The following is a 24,186-nucleotide window of genomic DNA, read 5'->3' as shown; positions in this document are numbered from 1 at the left end:
CGGCAGGTGGAAGCAGCCCAACCAGGTGGGGTGGGGGGCGGGCAGAGCTGAGGCCCGGACTCCGAGTGCTGCGGCCTGGCCCCACCATGCGGCAGCCCCCTCGAACGCTGTCCTCTCTCGGAGAGGCCCGGGGGGGGGGGGGGCAGAGCAGAGGCCCTGGATGACACCCTGCACGGGGGCTCGGATCCTGTGGGGACCCCGGAGCCCAGCCCTGCCTCCTGTGTCCCCCCCCCCCCCAGAGGACATGTGGGGAAGGCCCGAGAACAGGGCGGCACCAGCCACTGGAGCGCTGGGGTGGCCCCCAACTGCAAGGACGTGTCGCGGATCGGGTCTCGGGGGACGGACCCCACTGGGGGAGCAGCGTGTCTCACACTGACGTGTGGCTTTTGACGTGCGGGTTTTGGGAGAACAGGTGACGGCTGTGGCCGCACTTTACAACCCCTCCCCTCGGGTGAGCGAGCTCCACCAGCTCCCGCGTCAGGGAGGAGGGAAAACCGGGAAGGATGTGCTGGCACCGTCGCAGCCCAGACCCAGGTGGCACCCCCGCGAAGGCGGGCCCCTCCGGGACCCTTTTCCAAGCCGGGTGCACCGCCCTGCTCAGCTCTCCACGGAGTTTGCCTGTTGCTGGGTGGGCCAAGTTCACTTGGGTTTTCAGTTGTCTTTTTCATTCCAAACAATTCTGTTACATTGTAACATGGCCGCTGTCCTATCAGCGTGCATTTAAAACTTACCAAAATGGGTGGGTTTTTGTGTAGCCTTTCACATATTGAAGATGGGAAAAATACGCACCATCTTCAGTGTGTTACACTTTATTATTTCAGGGAAAGTAAAAACGCAACTGAAAATCAAGAAGATTTGTGCGGTGTAGGGAGAAGGTGCTGCGACTGAGCGAATGTGTCAGAAGTGGGTTGCGAGGTTCCTTGGTGCTGCGGACCTTTGGGCCACGGAATTCCGTGCCACGAGGCCATCTCACGCACTGGACGCTGGGGAGCAGCACCTCTGGCCTCTCCCCACTGAAGCCAAGAGCGGGAGGGAGCCAACATACTCAGATATCCAAATCAGCAATTATTGGTGAAAACGAAAAATGTCTTTTATTTCACGCAACGGACTTCTCGGCCAGCCCACTGCCTGGCTGAGGACCGACACCGGATGCAGCAGCAGCACCCCAGACGACGTCCTGGGACCCAGAATGACCACAAGGAGACCACGAGGCCCCCACGGGTGCACGCTCGTCTGGAGCCACAGCCCAGGGTGTGGGCAGGTGGGCGGCACCGGCCAGTCCCTGGACGGACCCCAGGTCTGGAGGACGGAAGGGGGCTGCCTCTCTAGGAAATGGGTTACAGAGACGCCAGGTTAGGAGACACATTGGGTGCCTCCAGAGAAGCTTCTGGAAACCTGCCAGGGCTGGGGGCCAGCCCGGGACCCTCACACCAGCCGTTTCCGCGGTGCCTCCTGCTGAAGGCCCAGGTACAAGCTCACCCCCATGCATGGCCCCTTGGCCTGGACCTCCTACCGCCACCCCAGAGGCTGGCGCCCCTGCCCCTCTCCTGCCCCATGGCCCAGCCTGGGGTAAATGGCCAGGTGCCCCACTGGGGCTCTCAGGCACCCCCACCCGTGGCCTTGGACAGTGTCGTCAGGGCCAGACAGGTCCTCCTGGTGCCCTCAGGGCCCCGACTACTGAGAGGAGCCCAGCCCCAGGAGGGAAGCGACGGGGGGCCTGTCCTACCCGGGGACGGTGGGCAGGGCCCAGGCCAGACCCCCGGGACACTGCAGCTGCGACGGGTTGAGGGTCCCCAGCCTCACTGTCCCCTCGTGTGCCTGTAGAGGGTGGAGTCTGGGGTCCCCCAGCCCAGGCTCAGCCTGCCTCCTACACAGACCACCCAGCAGCCACTCGCTGCCTTGGGGGCAGGGCCAGATGTGCGTTTAAGACAAACTGACTGAGCACAGTGTGGGGGGAGATGCACCCCCCCCCCCCAGCCAGGTGCTGTTCAGGGGACACACCCCACGTGCACGCACTTTCAGGCTCCCCCAGAACGGCCCCCAAGGGTCTGCACAAGGGGCCAGGTCTTGGCCAGAGGGGACTGGCAGGGGCTGCGACTCAGGCCAACCCCACCACTGCCCCGACAGCCTGACCCCGGGGCAGGACTGAGGCCCAGGCAGGAGGAGAGGCTGGAGGCTCGCTGTATTTGTTTATTTATGCATCATCATCGTCATCCGAGGACAATTTTTCACTGCTTTTAGAGAGAGAGGAAGAGACGGAGAGAGAAGCATCGATGTGAGAGAGAAACACGGACTGGTTGCCTCGTGTGCCCGGACAGGGACCGAACCCGCCACCTCCTGGTGCACAGCGCGGCGCTCCACCCGAGCCGCGCCGGCCGGGCGGGGGCTCACTTCTGCAGGGACCGCAGCTCCGGCGGCAGGTCGCAGCCCGTGTACACGCCGTTCGTGATGCTGTACTCCAGCAGCGCGCCGAAGCAGGGGTCCTGCGGGGACGCAGGGGGCGGGGCCTCAGCGGGTGAGGCGGCCCAGGCCCCGCCCCTGCCCACCCTGGCCCCGCCCCTCCCCGGGAGACTGGGCGGGAGGGGGCCGCTCACTCTGACTAGAACGTAGGGGTTTCCCAGCACGATCAGCAGGGCTTTGGGTCGGGTGACGGCGACGTTGAATCTCTTGGAGTTGGACAGGAAACCCAGGAAATACCTGTCGTCTTCAAATTCATCTTCATTCGATCGTACCTGGAAACACAAAGGAGAAGAAAAACGACGTTTCAAGATTTTTTGTCGCGGACAGAAACCCTTGAAACATTTAGAAACATTAAACATTGGTGAGCCCCACTTCCGGTTTAAAAACAAAAACTGGGGGGAGGAGGTGGAGTCTGAGCAGCGGGGCCGGCTGCTCCGCCTCACCTGCGGGTGGCGCTCTGCTGGGCAGGGCCCTTTACGGGCGGAGACGGAGGTCGGAGAGGGGACTCGGCTTCCCTGGGGGCCGTGGCCCCTGACCCCGCCCACGCGGCGCCTCCGCCCGCCTGCTGCTCGCCCCCCACCGCGTCCCTGCCTGCCCGGTCCTGCCCCCTCCCTGCGGTGGGCTGACCCCTGGGTGGCTGTGAGGGCACCTCCCTGCAGGCCCCGAGCCCACACCCTTTCCACCCGCCCTTTCTACCCGCGTGGGCCGCGGACCCGCCAATGCGCAGGCAACCCCAGACTCTGCTGCCCCACGAGGGGCAGGGCCACCTACGGTGGAGATGATGATGACCAAGTGCTCTTGTCCCTGGAACTCCTCCACCGACCCGACCTTTATGTCCGTCAGGTCCACGTTTCTCAGCAGGATCTTGATCTTCTCCACCTTCGAAGCAGGTAACAACGCGGACCATGACGAGGCTTCACAGCCCGACCCTCCAGGACGTGCGGAGGGCGACCCAGTGAGCGGTGCCGCCTCTCAATTCCACCATCGCGGGCAGAACCGAACCGGACCTCGGGCGGAGTGTGCGGGCGGGGGGCTCAGCTCTCATCAGGGCAGCCCCTGCCTCCCCGGGGGCTCCCAGCCCCAGGACATGGGGGTGCGGCCGGCCCAGGGACAGGCTGGGGACGGGGCGAGGGACCTGGCGCCACGGGACCCTGTCTGTGCTCCCTGGTCCCTGCTGGCCCCCGGGCACAAGGACGCACCGAGGACCGCCCGGGAGCAGGGCCCCACCTGCTTGCGGTAGGGCGTGATCACGCCGATGTCCTGTGGGGACACCTGGCTGGAGAGGCTCCTGGCGAGGAGGCAGCAGTAGCGCAGCACCTGGACGGCCTCGGCCGGGTTGAACCAGGACGGGCTCCGCCCCTCACGTGCCTCGCTGCCCTGCGGCGGGAGAGAGGCGGGTCGGCACAGGTCTCTCTGGCCACAAAACGCCCGTCCGGGGCCGTGAACGGGCGCAGAGCAGGGACTGGGAACCGAGCGGGGGTGGCACGGGCCGTGGAACCGTCACAGCTGCACCGGTGCCATGAGGACAAGGACGGGGGCGTGTCCTGTGGGGCCGGACAGGGACACAGGGAGGGTGTGCACGCTGGGAAGGAACAGAGGCCTGGGAGCCACGAGGGGGAGCCGAGAGCACGGCCGAGGAGGCAGAGGCCAGCGGGGGCCCGTGCGGCAGGTGGGGCCCTCGGGCTGACCCCACCCCTCACTCGGGCCGCCCCCAGGTGTGTGAGCGTGTGGCCTCCCTGAGTCCGAACTGCAGGCCTGCCACCATCCCGGGCCCCACTGCGTGTCGGGGAGGCGCAAGCCCAACCCTGGGGGCTCGGCTGACGCCCACCAGGACGGCTCCAGTCACCGGTGCCGAAGCCCCCGGCCGGCGAGGACGTGGGGGAGCCGCGCCTGCGCACGGCTGACGGGAGGGTGAGACGGCGCAGGAGCCGTGGAGAGCGGAGAGCCGTGTGCGGCTCCCTCGGAACCTTAGAGCAGGAAGACCGTGCGACCCGGCGTTTCCTGCCGGGTGTTTGCCTGAAGGACCCGAGTGCGGGGCCCACACAGACCGGCACCCGGCTCACAGCGACCGTGGAGCGGGAGGAGCCCGTCCACGCGGCGGGCACTGCTCACCCTGCAGCCGGACGCGCAGACCGGCTGTGCTCAGCGGCGCGGGGCGCAGAGCCCGGGCACTGCGTGGCCTCACCGACTCGAGGCCCCGCGGGAGTCAGCCGAGCAGACAGAGGCGGCCGGTGGTGCAGGGGGCCGGGCTGGGGTGTGCTGGGGCAGTTCGTTTGTGGGGGCAGGGTTCTGAAACCCACGGCAGACTGCTGAGCTCTGCACCGGAAAGGGCCCGTGCAGCCCGCCTCACGCTGTGGGCGTCTCACCGCAGCCTCGAGCGGTTGTCCGGCAGAGCGGTAGGAGGGCGCTGGCCCCCGGGAGGTGGGCTCTCGGGGGGAGGTGCCTCAGCCCTGGGCTCTGAGGGACGGGGCCAGACAGCCGAGGGGGTGAGCGCGCCGGAAGCCCCGGGCAGCAGCTGCTCCCCGAGGAGGGAGCGGCGCACGCCCTCCAGAGGAACCACACAGACGTGGGGCAGGAGGAGACAGCCAGCAAAGGGGGGATGGAGGTGGAGGCGGAACCTGGAGGTCCGAGGGGCTGAGCTCATTACAGACAGACTCTTAGACGGGAACAAACAGGAAAACTAGCTGCTTTGCCCCGGCTGGTGTGGCCCAGTGGACTGAGTGCTGGCCTGTGAACCGAGGGGTCACTGGTTCAATTCCCAGTCAGGGCACAAGCCCGGGTTGTGGGCCAGGTCCCCAGTGGGGGGCACACATGAGAGGCAACCACACAGTGATGTTTCTCTCCCTCTCTTTCTCCCTCCTTTTCCCTCTCTCTAAAAATAAATAAACGTTAAAAAAAAAACCTTAGCTGCTTAAAATAACTATCCAAAGTAAAACGATACAGAATAAAAAGAGAGGACAAAGAGATACCAGATAGTGAGGAAGAGGAAGGGGAAATTAGTATCTCACCAGGTGGACTTACTATTCTAATTAACTTGATCCTCACCTGGGATCAGTTTACTGACTTCAGAGGGAGGGGAAGGGGAGGTGAGAGGGAGAGAAACACCGGTCGGCTGCGCCCCAACGAGGACTGAACCCACAACCCGGCACGTGCCCTGACCGGGGAGGGAACCTGCGACCTTCTGGGGGGCAGGGGGACTCTCCTACCGCCGAGCCCCGCGGCCAGGGCGTGTCCACGTGGAGCCTAAACCGACTCGTGACGCAGCGCGGGACGCCCAGCAGCACCGAGGGAGGTGAACAGCCGCCAGCGGCATGTGCCCCACGGCACAGCGGCCGACGGGGGGGGGGGGGGGGGGGGGCAAGGCCGTCGGACCCTCGAGGAGGGAGTACTGGTGAGGGGAATGCTGACCGGACACCGCGCCCAGGCCCCCACGGCGGACGCGGCTGCGGTCGGGGCGGAGGAGCTGAGCAGCAGAGCCCCCCACAGACCGTTCCAAAGACACTCGTGGGCCCCGCGTCCTCGACGGGGAGGGCACGTTTTCTGGTCTGTCCTCACACGTCCACTCAGACGGACCCGTCTGGCTGCGGGGCTTTACTGCTCTAAAGGGTTACCTTCCTCTCCCTTGAGAGACGAGGGGAGGGCGAGGATGGCTGATCGGCAGCCTCCTGCTCCCTGACGGGGACACCAGGGGCCTCTGGGCTTCTGGGAGGACCGAGCCACAACAGCCTGGCCTGGCCATGGGTTTCTGACAGCACCCGCGGGTGCTCCCACGGGGGGATGAGCCGCAGCCGCTCTGCCCCACTGCGCCCCTCTAGCGCCGAGGCCACGGGCCCACGCGGCGCACCCCGCCCCCCCCCCCAGCTTGCAGCCGGCGTCCCGGCCTCGGCAGCCCCGGCTCACCCTGACGCCGTGGAAGAGCAGCGGGAAGCCCTTCCTGGGCAGCCTCTCCCAGCCCCCCAGGGAGGCCGCCACCTCGGGGTCCGCGCAGACCTCCAGCTCCTTGTGGTAGAACAGCCGGGAGGGCAGGGCCAGCAGGGCGGCGTGCGACCGGTAGTTCTTCACCAGCTTCGTCACCTGCGGGGCGGGGCGGGGCGGTGGGGCCGGGCCCCAGTCAGCCTGCACCCCAGGCCCTGCGAGGGGCAGAAGACAAGACCCCGCCACCCAGCCCCCCCCCCCCCCCCCCCGCCTCTCGTGTGCCACCCGAGGAGAAAGCGACCCCGGCACCTCAGGCCACTTTCGGAACAGGCCGAGTTGTGACAGAAAGAGGGACTGTCAGGGAAACAGGGAGCAGGCCTGGCCGTGTGGCCGGCAGGCACCGGAGGCCTGTGCTGCCCCCGCTGAGCCCGGCTTGAGGTTCAGGGGCACATGCCTCCCACGCCCCCGCTCCTGTCCAGAGGGGTGACCTGCCCCTGACGTCATCTCCTGCTCGGTGGTCAAGCTCAGCCGTGTTGCACGGCAGGGGCCCCGGGAACAGGCCCCCTGGGTCCAAGAAGTGCAGGCTGCCCAGTGGTCCCGGGCTGGCTGGGAACCCAGGACACACTGGGCCCGCCTCTGCCACCCCCTCAGGGACCCGCACCCCGTCTGGGCTGGGGGCCCAGCTCACCAGCAAGGGGTTGTAGGCGCCACAGGCACCGAAGGCGTCTTCGTCCCTCAGGTACACCGGCCGGGACATGAGTCTCTCCAGCAGGGACACGTTCAGCCCGTAGGCCATGGCCAGCCGGGACTTGATGACCGGCCCAAGCTGCATGGGGTCCCCGGCCAGGACGATCTGGGACACAGGACGGGCACTCGCTGGGCGGCCGCACACAGCGCCGGCCGCGGCGCGGGAGGGCTGCGGGTGGCCGGGATGCAGGAGTGTAGCCCCTGGGCCTGGACATGGCCCCCCCAGCGAGGCTGCGTCCCTGCAGGGGGACGGGCGGGCTGGCGCCTCACCTGGCCGCCGACGTCCGACACCAGCCCCAGGGGGATGAGGCACTCCGGCTCGCTGGCCTGTCCGGCCTCGTCCACGAACACGTGCGTGAAGTGTCCGACTCTGGAGCCAAAGACCTCAGAGGTCACCGCTGTCCGAGTCCCCGGGGGCCGGCTGGGACTGCCCACCCGCCCGCCGTGGACACAGGCCCAACCGAGTCCCAGCCTCGCTGCCCAGCAGCTGGGTGGCGGGGGCGTCCCATCCCCTCTCTGGGCCTCGGTTTCCACCGTGGCAGGCGGAATGCGACAGAGCTGGCCATGGCAGGGCTCTGAATGACCCTCCCACACCAGTGATGCCACCTCTGCCTGCCATTGCCTGGGACTCACGCTCTCCACCCCGGGGGCGGCCATGGAGACTGGCAGCCGGGCACGACACCCAGAGCCACAGCCGCCAGGACAACCTTGGCCCGAGCTGGGGCTCCAGGAGCCCCAGCCCATGAGTCGGAGGCCCCAGCGTGGGGTCCGCTCCTGGGAGCCTGGGGGGCAGCTCTGTCCATCAGTCCACTCAGATGCGAGGCCTGAATTTGGGTGTCTGGGGCTGCCCCTGCACAGAAGCACCCACAGGCCCCACACACCCCACACGGACGAGGGCAGCACGCTTTCGTTTTCCACCGTGTCCGGCGCCTGCTGCAGGGGCCGGCCTCACGTGTTTTCCTCTGAACACGACACGCGGGCTTCAGAACGGGGGTCCCGCATCCTGTGGCCCAGGACGAAGCCCTAAGTTTACTTAAAACACGGTGAGGTTTTCTGTGATTCTGTGTCGCAATGCATTTCACGTGTGGCACAAAACAGCGCTTCTTCCAGCGCGGGGCAGGGACGCCAGACGGCCGGCCACCCCACCTCGGCTCACAGGCCTTCTGTGGGGCAGCACGGTCCTCATCCACAGCCGCTGGGCTTCCTGCAGCTGTGGCCCCATCCCCGTGTGGCGCTCCTGCTGCGGCCTCCTTGGGCCCCCCCACCCCCCCCAGAACCGGGTCGTCCCTGCCTCTTGTCTGGGCCTCCTCTGCCACTGCCCTCCCAGCAGCCTCTGGGCCCGCCCCCTCGGGGGTGTCCACACAAGCTTCCCCTCCCCGGGGCGCCGCCCTGGCCTGCTGCCCTGCCCGCCCTGCCGCTCACCGAACCCCGATCTGGTAGAAGAGCCCGGCGCTGCTGCAGGTGGTGATGATGATCCGGAAGCGGGAGGCCTTCCAGATGTCCTCCCCGTCCTTGCAGTACGCCTTGATGGCCTCGATGACCGTCTGGGGGGCAGTCTGCTGTCAGGCTACCGAGTGTCTTTCAACTGGACACAGTCACAAAGCTGGAAGGAGCTCTAAGATAATTCTGTTCTACGTCTTAGTTATGGCTCAGCAATGATTTGAGATTGTTTTCCTAAATCAAAATATCTTTCCAGCCCAACTGCTGTGGCTCAGTGGATTGAGTCCCGGCCTGCAGACCAAAGGGTCGCCAGTTCCATTCCCAGCCAGGTCCCCAGTAGGGGGCGCTCAAGAGGCAACCACACATTGATGTTTTTCTCCCTCTTTTTCTCTAAAAACAAATAGTCTTCAAAGAATATTTATCTCTTCACACCAGCGTAGCCCCCATCTGTGGGCTCCAGAGCTCTGAACGTAACATGTGACCTTGCAGCGCCCTCTGACCCCCACAGAGCGACGCCCCTCGCTCCTTGGCCCGGTCACTTTGGCTGAAAGGACTCCAACCTGCAAGCAAGGCGCCCGAGCCAGCAGAACGGGGCCGGAGAGGGCGACTCTGGCAGGGAGCGGGCAAGGAGGCGGCTGCGGGGAGCGGAGCCGCGAGGCCCCGGCCAGGACCGCTGCTCAGGAGCAGCCGGGCACGGGGGCAGGGACGGCCGGGCGGCCGCGGCGGAGCTCACCTCCTCCAGCCGGCAGGTGGCGTTCACGCGGACCATGGTGCCCGGCTGCAGCAGCCGGCTCTCGTGCAGCCGCAGACACACGAGGTCGGCGGCGCTGTTGGAGGGCGCGCACACCAGGATGCGGCTGTCCGGCAGGGCGTGGTACACCTTGGGGGGGGCGGGGGGCAGGGCAGGGGGGGGGCGAGACAGTCAGCAGGGGCTGGGCTCAGGGCGGGGACGCCCACACGCCTGAGGGCGGTGCGAGAGCTCGGCACCCCAGGGCCCGAACCACCCCCCGCCCCCAGGAGGGCTGCTGGGGGAGCCGCAAATGCTCATTGAGCTGAGGCCCGAGCGGTGCAGAAACACGAGGCGCACAGTGTGTCCACGCACTCAACTGTGACGTAGGTGGGGACAGCAGACATCTGTGGACCACACCGCAGCCACTGTGCCGGGACCCCCTTCTGCAGGGCTCCACGGTGGGCCGCCCGGCTCGCTCCTCCCAGAACAAGCGACACCCCCTCCCCACCGGACAGGCTTCCACACCCGCACAGGCCGACCGGCTACACCCGAGGGACCCGGGGTTTCCAGCTCTTTCTGATGCTGCAGCGTAAGCAACACAGGGTCCCTGACACGCGCACTGCGGAGCGTGTGTGCGCGCTGCCAGCCGCGTGGCCTCCTGCCGTCACCTGCAGCACGGCCTCGATGATGGTCACCGTCTTCCCGGTGCCCGGAGGCCCGAAGAGGATGTACGGGAGGGGGCGGCAGTCCCCGCTGAGGATCCTCCGCACGGCCAGCCTCTGGTTCTCGTTGAGCAGCGGGTTGAAGAACTCCTCCTCCCTGGCCTCCGGGGCCCGCGCCTCGCCGCCTGGTCGGAGCAGAGGAGCGAGGACGGTGGGCGTCCTGTGTTCGCTCCCGAGGTGGCGGTGGCGGTGACGGCGCTTCTGGCCATGCCTGCGCCGCCCCGGACGGAGCGAACACGGGGCGCCCACCGTCCTCCCCCCTTCCTGGCAGCCCCGCCTGCGATGCCCGACCGCCCGCCGCCCTGAGTCCCCCCAGCCGAGCCGGCATGTGCGGCCCGCCCGCCCCAGTCACCCCGCTGTCCCAGCCCCTCCGGCAGGACCACACGCACCCAGGCGGCTCATCCCCGCGGCGAAGGCCGCCGGCCCCAGCGTGTCCTGGGCACCCACTGGCCCTGTGTCGGCGGCGGGCTTCAGCTGGTCCTTCACGGCTTTCCTGTTCTAGAAACAAGCACCCAAACAAGAGCGTGAGAGCGAGCTGTGTGTTCACACGGGCCCGGTTCACAGAGAGAACACGGGCGGTGTCCTCGGCGGCAGGGCGGCCCCTGGCGGGTCACGGGGCGCACGCCCCACGTCAGAGGAAACTATAGGTATCTGATGAGAAGCTACCGAAAAGTCTGTTTTTTTTTTCCTTTTTTAAGAACTTTTTACTGATTATGCTATTACAGTTTTCCCCATTTTCCCCCCTTTACACCCCCGACCATACTCCCCTAACCATCTAGCATTCCCCCTACTTAGTTCATGTCCATGGATTGTACACATAAGTTCTTTGAATCCTCTGTTTCCTGCACCATTTTTTATCTCTCCCCGTCTATTTTATGTCTAATTATGCTTCTTCCCTGTACCTTCCCCCCCCAGTCCTCCCTCCCCACTGAAATCCCTCCATGTGATCTCTATTTCTGTGATTCTGTTCCTGTTCTAGTTGTTTGCTTAGTTTTTGTTTTCATTGTTTTTCTTTTGTTTTTTTTTTTAGGTTCATTTGTTAATAGTTGCGAGCTTATTGTCACTTTATCGTTCATATTTTTGATCTTTTTCTTAGATAAGTCCCTTTAACATTTCATATAATCAGGGCTTGGTAACGATGGAATCCTTGAACTTGACCTTATCTGAGAAGCACTTTATCTGCCCTTCCATTCTAAATGATAGTTTTCCTGGATAGAGCAATCTTGGATGCAGGTCCTTGTCTTTCGTGACTTGGAATACTTCTTTTCAGCCCCTTCTTGCCTGCAAGGTCTCTTTCGAGAAATCAGCTGACAGTCTGATGGGAACTCCTTTGTAGGTGACTGTCTCCTTTTCTCTTGGGGCTTTTAAGATTCTCTCCTCTTTCATCTTGGCTAATGTAATTATGATGTGCCTTGGTGTGTTCCTCCTTGAGTCCAACTTCTTTGGGACTCTGAGCTTCCTGGACTTCCTGGAAGTCTATTTCCTTTGCCAGACTGGGGAAGATCTCCTTCATTATTCATTCAAATACGTTTTCAACTTCTTGCTGTTGTTCTTCTCCTTCTGGCACCCCTGTGATTCGGACGTTAGAATGTTCCAGGTTGTCCCAGAGTCCTCAGCCTCTGCATTTTTTTTTGGATTCTTGTTTCTTTGTTCTGATCCAGTTGGATGTTTATTTCTTCCTTTTGTTCCAAATCATTGCTTCGAATCCCGCTTTCCTTCTTGTCACTGTTGGTTCCCTGAATATTTTGCTTTATTTCATTTTGGGTATCTTTCATTTGTTCTTTCATTTTTTGACGAAGCTCAATCAGTTCTGTGAGCATTTTGATTACCAGAGCTTTACATTCTCCATCAGATGGGTTGGCAATCTCCTCATTGCTCAGTTCCGAGGTGCTGCCGTGTCCTTTCATTTGGACCATACTGTATTTCTCTGTCCTAGCGCATCCGCTAAGGTGTAAGGGGCGGGCCTTGGGCACTCACCAGGGCGGGGCAGCCCTCCCTGCTGCACCGCCTGTGGGGGAGGGGCCAGGGAGGGACGGGGCAGCCCACCTGCGGGGCTCTCTCCAGCAGACTCTTGCTCAGACTGGAAGTGCCTGTCGCCGCGGCAGCCCCAGCCGAGCCCACAGGCAGCCCCGAGCCTCGGTTTCCCCGAAGTCAGTCCCCATGGAGCAGCTCTGCCCCGCCAGATGGTCAGCCCCGCCCCCCAGCCGCCTGGCCGCGGTTTTTCTGAGTCCGCCCGCCCCGTGGGGTCCACCGTACTGGTCTGGTTGCTCTGGTTGATTTTTTCTTTAATTCCTTGGTTGTTGGGAGTTCCGTGCAGTTTGATTTTCTGGCGTTTTTGGTTGTTTATTGACTTTAGATCGGCTGTGTGAGGAAGTGAAGGGTTCTACTACGCTCCCATATTGGCCGGAACTCCTCCCGAAAAGCCTGTTTGTGTTTGAACTATCTTTTACAAATAAACGTAAGCGTGACAAGGACGCCAAACAACAGCTTTCCTCTGACTCGGTGTGTACGTGCCTCCTGCTGAACCCCCACCCCCACGAGGGAGAGCCGCAGAGGGGAGGGCACCTCCAGCCCCCGAGAGGTGGGGGGCCCAGCAGGAGGCCCCTCGGCAGCGGCACCGGAGCTACAGGTGACCCACAGCTCCTGCACGGCGGCCCTGCCAGGCCGGGTGGCAGCTGCTCCCGCGTCCCTGCGTGCGGGAGGCCGAGGACCCGCCAGCTGGGCAAGGAGCCAGCACTGCTGAGTCCTTAGTGGAAAACGAGGAGGGGGGTGCTCTGTGGACCCCAGAAGTGCTCGCTGCCCTGTGACCTCAGCCCAGCTCTCCTGGGCTCCTCTGAGGGCTGTGACCGGGCCCAGCACGAGCACCCTCATTTGCTCCTTCCCTCAGGCGGTGCTGCCCCACGGTCCCAGGGGTTTGGTGTCTGAGGCTCCGGTCCCCCCGTAGCCCGGCCAGTCCTCGGACACCCACTGCTCTGCACTTCAGAGCGTGAAGACGCGGCCCACGGGGACGCGTCCCCCAGAACAGCCGTGGGGCAGGGCCAGGGCGACGCCCTGCGGCGTCCAGCCAACGACGCCGGGCACGGCAGGTGCTGTGGGTGGAGGCCCCCGGGCGGCGTCTGCATCTGTGAACAGGGGTAGGGAACGGCAGAAGGGTTTCCGAGTGCTAGACACAAGTTCAGCACCGGAGTTGAAGGTCAAACAAGACCACTCCTGTTATGCGTGTGGGACTACACGCAGAGCCTCCGACCGCGCCTGGCACAGAGCAGGCGCCACGTGACTGCTCATGGCGACCCGGCTGCACGCGTGAAAACTGGAACACCCTCAGACGCTCGCGGGGTCGACGCATGCGGGCCCTGTGCTGGGCCTGCGCCCCTGCACCCCTCCTCAGCGCAGGCGGCCGGGCAGGCGGCCCGTCGGGACGCACAGGCACCGCGAGCTGGACTCCCTCTGGCTGGCGCCCCGTCTCGCTCTCACCGTGACTCGGGGTGTCTGGGACCCCCCCACCCCGTGCCCGTCGCTCGGAGTCGCATATGTGCGTCGAGCAGCCGCACCTGGTGGGCGGGCGGCCCGTCGTCTCCGGGGTCCTGGGCGTGGTTCCAACCGCCTGTCACTTGGGGAGACTGCAGGATGACTTCTTCCGGAAACAACACTTTAAACAGGGAGAGGGAACCGAGCAGACGTTACTGAAAACCTTTAAAAAGACGGACAGAAGCAGCCTGAACGCTCGCGTCGCCCCGAACCATTCACGGCCCCCCCCCCCAGCCCCAGCCCCGCCCCGCGGGCGCGGCCCTGCATGAGCTGTACGGTGGGAGCCGCGCCCGTCTCCGCGTCGGCACCATCAGCACCGAGGAGGGATCCTCGGAGAGGGGACGAGCCGCGTGCGGGACGCGCACACGGGGCGTCTGAGAACCCCGGGCGCAGCCCCCCCCCCCCCCCCGCGGCGGCGTACCTTTCACCCCCAAGTGGACGGCCTGCTCGAGCGCGAAGTGGCACCGGCGGCTGGTGGTCCTGCAGAGGCAGACAGCAGAGCGACTCGGTCACGGACGTCCGGGTCCACGTCCCGGCCAGCGCAGCCGCTGCACGGTACTTGCAGAGGCCCCGCGAGAGCCAGGGCTCCCAGGGCTCCCAGGTGCGGGGCCTGGCGGGCCGAAGGGGGCACCACGGCCTTTCCGTGCAGCACATGTCGCCGCCGGGCGTCCGGGAGAGAAGGCCCAGCGTCACGAGTCGGGGCAGCAGGGACCCCCTCCTCTCCCGGAACGTTCCTGTCTTAGCAGAGGGAGGGGACGGGTGGGGACAGGACTGGCACGCACGAAGGGTCGGGGACGCGCTTGGACCGCTGCGGCGTGTGGAAGGTCTCAGGAGCCCACCTGAGCAACGAGGGACGCGCACCGGGCAGCGTCCAGTGCAGCGGGCAGGCGGCCAGGGGGTCGGGTCTGCATGGAAAGGCACTGCCTCAGGCAGAGGGAGGGGAGGGACATCGTCCCGGGGGAAGCTGGCACAGTGAGGCCCCTCCTCTGGGGGCGCGGCATGCAGGGCACTGCCGGGGTCCCTGACGGACCGGGGGCTCCCTCCCCAGAGGGGCCGACGCTACAGGTAGGTCAGGTCTCGGTCTGGTGACGAGGGCTCGGCACAGGGCACCAGTGGGGGCCTCCCGCTGCACTTTCTAACACAAGGGAGAGTGTGGGGAGTGAAGAAATAAAGCCCCCTCCAAGGAGACACGGTGACCGACGCCCCAGAGCAGGAGGGAGGGAGGACGGCCAGCCCGGGCGCCGGGCCGCAGGCCAGCGAGGGCCGAGCCACAGCGTCGCTGAGCCCGGGCCACACCCACACTTCCGCCAAGTTCAGGCCCCGGCACCTGAGGACCACCCAGCCCTTCTCCCCTGGGTGACAACGGGGTGCAGGGCGAGGCTCCCAGGGAGGAGGGGACCCCTCACAGCACACAGTCCTGAGAGTGGGTGCGGGGCCCACCCCCGACGTGTGCCCGAGCGTCCCGGCAGGAGGCCCCGGCGGGAGGCCCCGCTCTGTCCCTCCGACGAGGTCGTCCGCACGCTGCCCGGACGCACCCGACCCCACGGTGAGACCCGCCAGAGAGGAGCGGCGCTCCGAGGACCCACTCTGAGACAGACGGACAGACAGACAGACAGACACCTGACGCAGACAGAGGGACGCGGAAGGAGCAGGGAGAGGGCTCAGCCCGGCCCTCCCGGGGAGGACCGCTCACGCGTCTGTGCAAGGGGGAGACGCCAGAGGCCGCGCCGAGAGAGCCGGGCAACCCACCAGCAGCAGCCAGCCCTGCCCCTCCAGTGGCCAGAGATACACTAGAGGAGGGTTCCCCAAAATAAAAATACAACCGTGCTTTTCATTCTGGGGACAGGAGAAGGATTTGATACGATGTTAGCGAGCTGAAGTGCTTCAACTCATCAACAGGCTGAAAAGACATAACTTAGCCCTGGCTGGTGCGGCTCAGCAGATGGAGCGCCGGCCTGAGAACCGAAGGGTCATTTGTCCGATCCCCAGTCAGGGCGCACGCCTGGGCTGCAGGCCAGGTCCCCAGCAGGGGGCATGTGAGAGGCAACCACACACTGATGTTTCTCTCCCTCTCTCTCCTTTCCCCTCTCTCTGAAGATAAACAAGTGAAATCTCTAAAGAATAAAAAAGAGCAGAAGTCGGTGCGGCAGAGACGTGCCGGAGAAGGCCGACCTCCAGCCAGACGAACGAGGGGAAGAGGAGAACCAAACGCCAGTGTCAGACCCGACGGGGACCCAGCTCAGACCCCCCCACACACCGAAAGGAATAAATAGCAGGAAGGACCTCGTGCCAACGGATTAGACGGTGGGGTGTGGGGGGTCGCACACACGCAGAGGGGGACCACGGCTCCTGCGACCAGCACCCCAGAGTGCCCCCTGCTGGCCGAGCAGCCGGCACCCACGGGAGAGACTGCAGGGAGAGGCAGGGAGCTTCCCTGAGAAAACCCCAGACCTGGCGCCTCCCGGGCCAGCCCCGTCCCCATAGACTGTCCCGGGGATGGAACCGGAGGTGGCACTGTCCAACCTACTGCGAGGCCAGCGCTGTTGCCTCGGTACCCAGATCAGAAAAGGGCAGTTCAGGAAGCTGCAACCAACACACCTCAACAGCACAGATGCAAACGTAAGTAGAACTCTGGCAAACCAGGCACAGCGACACGGGACAGGCAGTCGCGCCATGGGAAGGGGGCGTGTTCCAGTCATGCGACTGACCATCTCAAGAGACTGAGGAGCAAAACCCACACGGCGTCTCGAAGGGCACGGAGGGCACACCCCCCACGCCCACCGGTGCCTAACACTGTCCGCAGACCAGGGCTCCAGCTCCTCCCGACCGGGCCCCGGCGGCTCTCGCTGCCCCACCGCGAACAGACACCTCGGTTCCCGCGGCTCCTCAGGCCCGGGCCTCGCAGGAGGCAGAGCGGAGCAGCCGCACAGCCCGGCAAACCGGCCTGGGGGCCCTCAGCTACCTGATCCCAGACACACGAGGAGCTGGGGGCAGGCGCACCCGCGGGCGCAGAGCTTCCAGAGAGCCGCAAGGACCCGCTTGGAGGGAGGGAGACGCCAGCGTTCCCAACCACTGGTGCCGGGACGGGGTGGCCATGCCCCTTGTGTCCCCCATTAGCGGCCCTCCACCGTTGCAGCATTTGCGAAAGTTAACTCAAAATAGGTCACAGCCCTAAACGTAAAACTTAAAGCTGCAGGATTTTAGGAGAAAACACAGAAGAAAGTGTTTGGTGATATTGCACGAGGTGGATTTCTTAAGCACGTCACCACAAGTGTGACTCGTGAAAGAAAAAGCTGTTCAACTGAACTTAAGAACTTCTGCTCCTCAAAAGGCCGTACCACAAACAATAAGACCACACGCCCCACCCTGAGGGAACATTTGCGAGAAGCACAGCGAGAAAGGACTAGTGTGAGGACCTGCGCTCTGCAAGCTCCACAGGCAAGCGACTGAAACACGGACCCCCCCCCCCGGCCAGGCACTTCCCCGCCGAGCGCGCCACCTCCTGGCCAGACCCCCACGGCGTCCTCCTCCGCTCCTCCGGCGTCCAGGCCTGCCTCGGGGGAGGCCCACCTGTTGTACGTGAACTCCACGTCCATGGGCTCGAAGTTGTACGCTTGCTCGAACTCCGGGTTCAGCTTGAGGGTCACGTCCTCTTCGTGAATCTAAAGGAGAAGCAGACGGTCTGGTTTCCCCCGCCGGCACGCGGTTCCTCGGGACGGTCTTCTGTGCCTGCGGCACGTCCTGACACGCTCGTCCCACAGATCTGAGCGGCAGTGTGGTGTAAGGACAAAGGATGAGGCCGCCCACCCCAGGCCCACAGGCCCCGTGCCCAGGTGTCCCAGGCCGCCCCTCCCAGCCTCCGGGGGCCGGCTCTGTTCTGGGGGCGGGGACCCACCGGCCACAGGGAGGCCCCGTGGACAGCGGTTCGGACCAGCAGGGAGGACAGCACTTGTGCGGCGGCGTGCGGGAGAGGGGGAGGCCCTCCCACGGCCGGGCTCCAGGCTGGGGGCACCGGGCGCTGCGTGGCAGGGTCCGGGGGCTGGGACCACCCCCCGGCAGGAGCCCCCGCCTCCCCAGACTGAGACGGGACCGAGACGGCTGAGACGCGGGGGCGCGTCCCTGGGGTGGGGAGAGGACGCCACACGCGGGCTCCGCCACCCGCAGGAGCACCCAGAAGCGGGGCGGGGTCCCCAGGGCTGGAAGGCGGAAGTGAGCGAGCCTCAAGTCACACAGCGACGACGAGGCGGCCCCCTGGCGCGGACGCCCCTCAGGAGCGGCCCCCCTGACCCCCCCCCCCCGACTCCTGGAGACGCACCCTCACCCCAGCCCTGCGGCCTGGCCCGTCTCCAGCGGGGACCTGCCCCGCCCAGCGCACCTGCCGTGTGTCCGAGGGAGAGAGAGGTGCGTGCTGAGCTGGGCAGGGGGGACGGTGTGGCCTGTGCACGGGCCCAGGACACAGTGGGCAGGAGGGAGGTGCCTCGAGGCCTCTCCCGAGAGCCCGGCTCTCCGGCGCTCGGGCCCAACCCCCGCAGGCAGGCCTGGCTGTTCTCAGCTCTCCCGGCCGGGCGGCCTGTGGGCTCGTCCTGCCCACCACCGATCCCCGCGCCCTGCCTGGGGCGTCCCCGGCACACCGACACCCGCCCTCACGGGGGCCTCCGGGCTGGCAGTCGGCTGGGGGTACCTGCCTGGAGGCCCCTCTTGGGGAGCAGACTCGGGGCGCCCGAGGCCGCGCTGGCGCAGACGCCTGAGTGAGAGCGGGCTGCGTCCCGCCGGCCAGAGCGGCAGGTTCCGCAGATGCTGCCTCTGCCTCTCACGTCACGTACCCCCCGCCGGTCCCCGAGCTGCATGCCACCCCAGGTGCCGCCCGGCGAGACCCCGCCGTCGGGAAGTGCCCGCCCAGCAGCGCTTACCTTCACCACGTAGCCCACGTACTCGACGACGTGGCCGTGGTACTCCTGCGTTTTCAAGACCAGCTTGTCACCTGGGGGGGGCACAGGGCGGGGCGTGAGCCATGGCAGCGCAGCAGGGGGCCGGCCCCGTGACAGGGACGGCCGCGTGGTGGGGGCAGATGCTGGGAGCAGACGCTGGGGACAGCCCGAGGGCTGAGCCACCCTCTGGCCCAGACCAGGAGAACGAGGGGCTGGGACCAGCACCGCCCACTGAGACCCCCGGCCCCGCCCACCTGCGTACAGAGAGGGCCGGCTCTCGGCCAGGCCCGGCACCTCCAGCACCAGCAGGTCCCCGCTCCTCTTCAGGGTGACCCCGCTCATGCTGTACTCTCTCAGCTCCACCTCCGCGTGAATCTCCTCGAGCCACAGCAGCGTTGAGAACTTCTCCTTGTAGTTCGTCACGCTCAAGCGCTGCAAGGCAAGCCGGCAGCAGCTCAGGGTGGGGCTGGCCCCCACCGCTGACTCGCAGCCAGACAGCCGTCCTTGGGTTGGGGCCCACGGCTACCTGGGGTGGGCAGACCCTGCGATGGGGAAAGAACCCAGGAAGAGCTGGGTGGCCTGGGTGGGGAGGCGGTGGCCCTGGGGGCCGAGGAAGCCAAGGGGCAGAGAGCGCAGCACAGAGGGGGCTGCCCGCCAGCGCTCGGGGTGTGAGAGCGCCCTCACCAGGCCGCGAGGGCTCCTCCGCCTGGGTCGGCGCCACCAGGCTGCCCCGCTCTGGGCCGGGGTGGCAGGCAGCGGGGGGCGTCCTGCGAGTCACAGGGTATTTAGCACATCCCTGGCCTCCACCCACCAGATGCCACTAGCACCCTAGTTGTGGCACCCCAAAAGTGTCCCCTGGGGCACACTGTCCTCTGTGGAGAGCCACTGGATTCCAGGGGACAGTTCCCAGAGGCCGCGCAAGGTGCAGCCTGAGCTCCGAGCGTGTCGTCAAGGGCCTGGGCAGAGCTGGGAGGGCGGCCGCCCCGATGAGGGCCCCTCTGCCCCTGCCCGACACAGCTGCAGGGCGCGGGGGTGTCTCACTGCTCCCAAGGAGCCCAACCCTGTCCCAGGAGTGAGCATGGCAAGGTGAGCTCCAGGACGCCTGGCAGCCGCACGAGGCCTCCTGGCACAGACGGTGGTGGAACTGGAGCCCGTGACACAGAGGGGACCCAGCACCGGAAACCGCCATGACCCACTCGGGAGACAGGGCCTTGAAGCCGCTGTCGTTCACGTTCAAGCAGCGGAGGAAAGACGGAGCGTGTTAAAGACCCGAACCGAACGTGCAGAGAGAAACCACCACCTGACGTAAAACATGCAGTGGATGGGGCGACATGTGCAAAAGGGAAAATTAGCAAACGTGGCCCAGGCTGGCGTGGCTCAGTGGACTGAGCGCTGGCCTGAGAACCAAAGGGTCACCGGTTCAATTCCCAGTCAGGGCACAGGCCTGGGTTGTGGGCCAGGTCCCCAGTAGGGGGGTGTGAGAGGCAACCACACACTGATGTTTCTGTCCCTCCCTTCTCCTCTCTCTAAAAATAAAAACAATAAAATTATGACAACTCTTAAAAAAAAGGGAAAGTGAGCGAACTTGAAGGTGCAGCAGCAGAAACGTCCAGATGCAAGTGAGACGGGGAGGACAGAGGAGGAGCCCCGGAAGCGGGGGCGGGGGCGGGGGTGGGGCGTGTTCGGAGACGGACTCGCCAAAGAGCCTCGAGGTCCGAGAGGAGCAGCCAGCCCGCGGAGCCGAAGCAGCTCGGAGAGGCCCCAGACTCGGGAGGGAGACGACAGCAAGGCTGCGGCCGACCACCCTCACACGGCTACGAGAGGCCGCCCTCCGAGCAGCAGGGAGAGCCTCCTCGGGGCAGAGGAGCGCGGGCAGGAAGCAGGCCGGGCGCGACCTCGGAACTGCGGCACAGCGGGTGCCCGCGTCCTTGCACCCTTCCAGACGCAACAGCAGCGAGCACCCAGAGAGGAGGCTCCCCCCTCCCCGCAGGAGTGCCCATGGAGGAGGCCGGGTGGCTCTGCGGCCAGCGGAGGCCCCGCTCTCTGAGACGGCCCTGAAGACAGCTGACTGCGCGCAGTAGGGCAGCAGGACGCAGCGCTGCCCAGTCCAGAGCACTCGCACAAGTCACACCCGCGACACCGTCCGCAAAAAGGCCGGGAAAGGGAAGCGGGAGGCGCCCCGAGCCACCGGCGAGCCCGGGGCCTGTGCCCCAGACCTGGGCTGTTGGCGCTCACACTCAGGTCCTCCGTGAACTGGCCACGCCGCGCGCTCGGCGGCGCAGGTCTGCGGCAGGGGACCCGGGGTGACCGCACACTCGACGAAAGGTGGCTGTGAGCCAAGTCGGGGGTGGCGGCCACCATGGGGGGACGCGACACGCCCCTACCTCCGCAAGCAGCGGCTGGAAGGTCAGGATGTCGATCTTCTGCTCCACGCACTTCTTCAGCCGGTCGGGGATGGGGTACTGGGGGAGGAAACTCGGAAGCTGGCGCCTCAGGTTCCTCGAGAGACAGAGTCACAGTCGGAAGCGATTCCTGACCACCCGGGCGTCTGGGACAAGACAGGTCACGACCTCCCACTCTTTCCTACCGAGCGAGGCTCAAGTCCATCGGTCCCCACGGGGCGTCAGCGGGGCGCCCATGGTTACTCCTCCTGCCAGGCCTCCCCGTGCCCTCTCCAGCCCACTGGGCAGGGGCAGGGGGCCTGGTGCACGAGACCCCCTGGGGCCGGGCCCGTGAGTCTCCCGCAGCTGTCCGTGTGCTCCCCAGGGCCTGAGCCTGCCCGTGGTGCCTCCCGCAGCCGTGGCAGCTCTGCCCTGGGCGGCCCTCTGGCTCTCAGCCGTCCCTTCTCTGGGGAGGCATGTCCCCGAGCTCCGCCCAGCCTGGGAGGAGCGCCAGCGGGAAGGGCATCGCCACTGCAGTGGCCAGTCCGAGAGGGCACCACGAGGCCAGGGGACGGAAACCGGGAGGAGAGGAGTCCCAGTGCTGGGGGTGCAGGGGTGCCGGCACCATGTGGGTGCGCCCAGCGCTGAGTGAGGACGGGCGCCACACGCCCACTGTGACCCTGCTCCCTCGAGGCTGAGCGGACGCGGCCTGTGCCTCCTGCCCTGTTCCCCAGGGGTCACCGCACGTGTGGGTTCCTTCAGCTCAGCATCTCGGCAGGGGCGCGCCAGGAGACCCAGAGCCAGCAGCCCCTGGGGGGCTGTCGCCCCCTGAGAACCGGGGCCCCCTTCCCCCAGGCTGCAGCGAGGCTGCGCCGGTCCACGGGGGAAGTGCTCGTGGGAAGCGGGACAGTCAGCAGGCGACAGAAAAGTAGCAATTACAGACGTGAACGAGGGCAGGGGAGAGAGCACCCCCTGCCCAACACGAGCAGGTCCGGGGCTCAAACGCTCCCTCTGCCCCCGGCCTCGAAGAGCTGAGCGAACAGACCGGGCTGCTTACAGCCCAGGGTGGCCACAAACCCTGTCCTCAGTGGGAACACGGGACCACACGGCTGGACGTGCGGGGCTGCCGACCGCAAGGGGGCTGGGCTGCAGGTGTAGGTGCTGGGGTGCCAGCCAGGACAGGTGCTGGGTCACTGACCCGACGACAGGAGTGTCCTGTTTTAGGGACACTCTGAACTGCACAGTGACGGCTGTCAACACTCCAACGGAGGTGACGGACCAGGGGTAAGACCCCTGTGCTGGTCACCTCCACACTCCGGCCAGGCCAGGTGCCGCTGGGGGCTGCCTGGTGGGCCACCGACTGCAGCCGGGGGCTCCTGGAGCTCCTGAGATAGAGATGCGGTCCCGGGGACCCCCCACAGGCCACTCGGACCCCTCACCCTGCATTCTGGGTCCCCCCCAGGGCACAGCCCTTCCGTGGCCAGTGCCCCTCACTGCCGGTCGCGCTGTGCCGGCAGCTGCACAGGCCTCGTGGGCAGGTGGGGGCGGGCCCATCCCTCTCCGAACGTGATCAAGGCTCAGGGAGGTAGGAGACCAGCCCGGGTCACACAGCTCCCCAGTGCAGGGGCTCCAACGGCGGTCCTGCCCCCAAGGCCAGCGGACTCTTCACTCTCTGCCTGCAGACTTCCCTCCCGCCAGCCCGTCTGTAAGGCCCAGCATGGCTCGTCAAAGCCTGCTAGGGGGCAACCCGCGCCCGGAGGCTCAGGACCCTCCAATCCTGCACAAGGAGGTGGTCGCGTCCCCGAGGGTTTGGGGTGGCCCCGAGCTAGCCCGCCAGTGACTGCAGTTGAGGGCGCGTGTCCACACTGCACAGGACAAGCCACGAAATACCGTCAGGTCCCCACACACCAGGTTGTTGGCACAGAACTTTCCAGAGGCTTTCACCCTGCAGCACCCTCGAGACAAGGCCCAGTTACACCGGGTGGCCCCCCCCCGTCCCCCTGCCGCGCGGCACTGGAAGAGGGCGAGGTCGTTCTCAGTGTCCCCCCCCACCCCGAGACGCCGCACCCCAGCAGGCCCCAGGGAGCCAACCGGCCCCGCGGCCTCAGACATAGGCGGCACTCGGGGGCTGCCACAGCCCGCACAGGCCACACAGGCCACGTTTGCTGACCCTCGCCGACCGGTGCCTCGGGGGGCGGTGTGGGGCCCAGGCTGTTTCGGGGGCCGGGCCGCGGGACACACCGGAGGTGGCAGGAGTGAGGGAAAGCGTCAGCGTCCGGGAGGGCCACCGGAGGCCCGCTGGGTGGAGGGGCAGGCGTCCTCGCACGCACGGGGGGCTGCGCCCCAGGGCCCACACCCCGCCTCCCCGACTGGCTCCCGCGCCACGAGCGCAGGCCGGGCCGCGGTACCTTTTCTGCGTGGTCACGACCACGGTGGACTTCATGGGCGCGGGTGCCGGCGCCTGGGGACTTCTGGACTTCCTCCACAGGAACGGCTCGCGCGCGGCGACCAGGGCCTCCTCGGCGCTCACCACGCTCACCTCCAGGAAGCGCCCGATCAGGAAGCCGGAGAAGCAGAGCAGGAGCAGCTCCCTGCAGCGGCCGGCGGTCCTGGGGGCCAAGCGGGCTCCGTCAGTGCCATCCGCAACGCGGCCCCCACTGCGCGCACGAGGGGGGCCGGGCCTCTCGGTCCACAGGACCTGTCACTTCAGTCACAGCTTTTACAGGGCAGAGGGCGACAGGCGTTTTTCCAAGACAAAGTCACCCGCCCGAACAGTCGTGTCGGGGACGCGCAAGCCCATGGCAGACGGACACACATGTCCGTCCGGCACTCCCGCTGCCGTCAGAGTGGCCGCCACGGCCAGAGTCGCCGGCGGCCACTCTGCTTCCCGCCCCATCTCCCGCTACGGGCTTCGTGGACACCCTGCGTCCCCAGTGCCGTCCCCAGTCACACACCCACTGTCCCGGTGTCTCAGGGGTCACAGAGTGGCCGCCTCACACGCCACTGGCTGAAGGAGCCGTAAGTGTCACCGAAGTTGGATGCTGCCAGGCCCGGTCACGGCCGGGACACATTAGCCCGCGTTTTAAAGAGACTCACAGTTAAACCAGCAGGTGCCGGTGTAAGCCTGCTGCCCAAGCGTCTCGCTGACAGGTGACCAGCAGGCCGCGGCGGAAGCGTGGACACGGGCAAGGAGGCCAAGGAGGGGAGGGGGCCCGGCTCCGAGGGGCTGAGGGCGGCCTGCTGGTCACCTGTCACTCACAGGTCAGGCGAGGGGTGGGGGCCTCAGCTCGGGGGGCGGGGGCGGGGCCTCACGTGGTGCAACTCCTGCCAGCCAC

The 24,186-nt window shown here is 66.1% G+C and overlaps 1 protein-coding gene across 1 annotated transcript; it reads right to left on the bottom strand.

The window, feature by feature from the left end:
* Nucleotides 1-1,997: 1,997 nt before the first annotated feature.
* On the bottom strand, nucleotides 1,998-23,747 carry LOC114513961 (RNA helicase Mov10l1). Its single transcript, XM_036017165.1, has 19 exons — nucleotides 23,575-23,747; nucleotides 23,260-23,460; nucleotides 20,855-20,969; nucleotides 18,725-18,902; nucleotides 18,453-18,523; nucleotides 17,113-17,204; nucleotides 13,964-14,022; nucleotides 13,566-13,663; nucleotides 10,367-10,512; nucleotides 9,961-10,225; nucleotides 9,296-9,442; nucleotides 8,545-8,666; nucleotides 7,393-7,492; nucleotides 7,064-7,228; nucleotides 6,361-6,534; nucleotides 3,688-3,837; nucleotides 3,232-3,339; nucleotides 2,595-2,732; nucleotides 1,998-2,483 (listed from the first exon to the last, which is right to left on the bottom strand). Exons 1-19 carry the CDS (start codon nucleotides 23,745-23,747, stop codon nucleotides 2,388-2,390), a joined length of 2,598 nt encoding a protein of 865 aa, XP_035873058.1. The 3' UTR covers nucleotides 1,998-2,387.
* Nucleotides 23,748-24,186: the final 439 nt, after the last annotated feature.

Source organism: Phyllostomus discolor, chromosome 2 (genome assembly GCF_004126475.2).
Source record: "Phyllostomus discolor isolate MPI-MPIP mPhyDis1 chromosome 2, mPhyDis1.pri.v3, whole genome shotgun sequence".
In the NCBI taxonomy this organism is placed as follows: Eukaryota; Metazoa; Chordata; class Mammalia; order Chiroptera; family Phyllostomidae; genus Phyllostomus; species Phyllostomus discolor.
The sequence above is the reverse complement of the archived record's forward strand: the minus strand, read 5'-3'. Positions and strand labels throughout refer to the sequence as shown.

Bases quoted from the DNA above. Each gene is read 5' to 3' on its own strand.
- LOC114513961 (XM_036017165.1), bottom strand. From the start codon at position 23,747: ATGGGGCGGGAAGCAGAGTGGCCGCCGGCGACTCTGGCCGTGGCGGCC. The intron at 10,513-13,565 runs GTGCGGCTGCTC...GCTTGTTTCTAG, and splicing joins ACGGGCCGCCCGCCCACCAG to AACAGGAAAGCCGTGAAGGA. The intron at 7,229-7,392 runs GTGAGGCGCCAG...CCTGTGTCCCAG, and splicing joins TGTCGGACGTCGGCGGCCAG to ATCGTCCTGGCCGGGGACCC.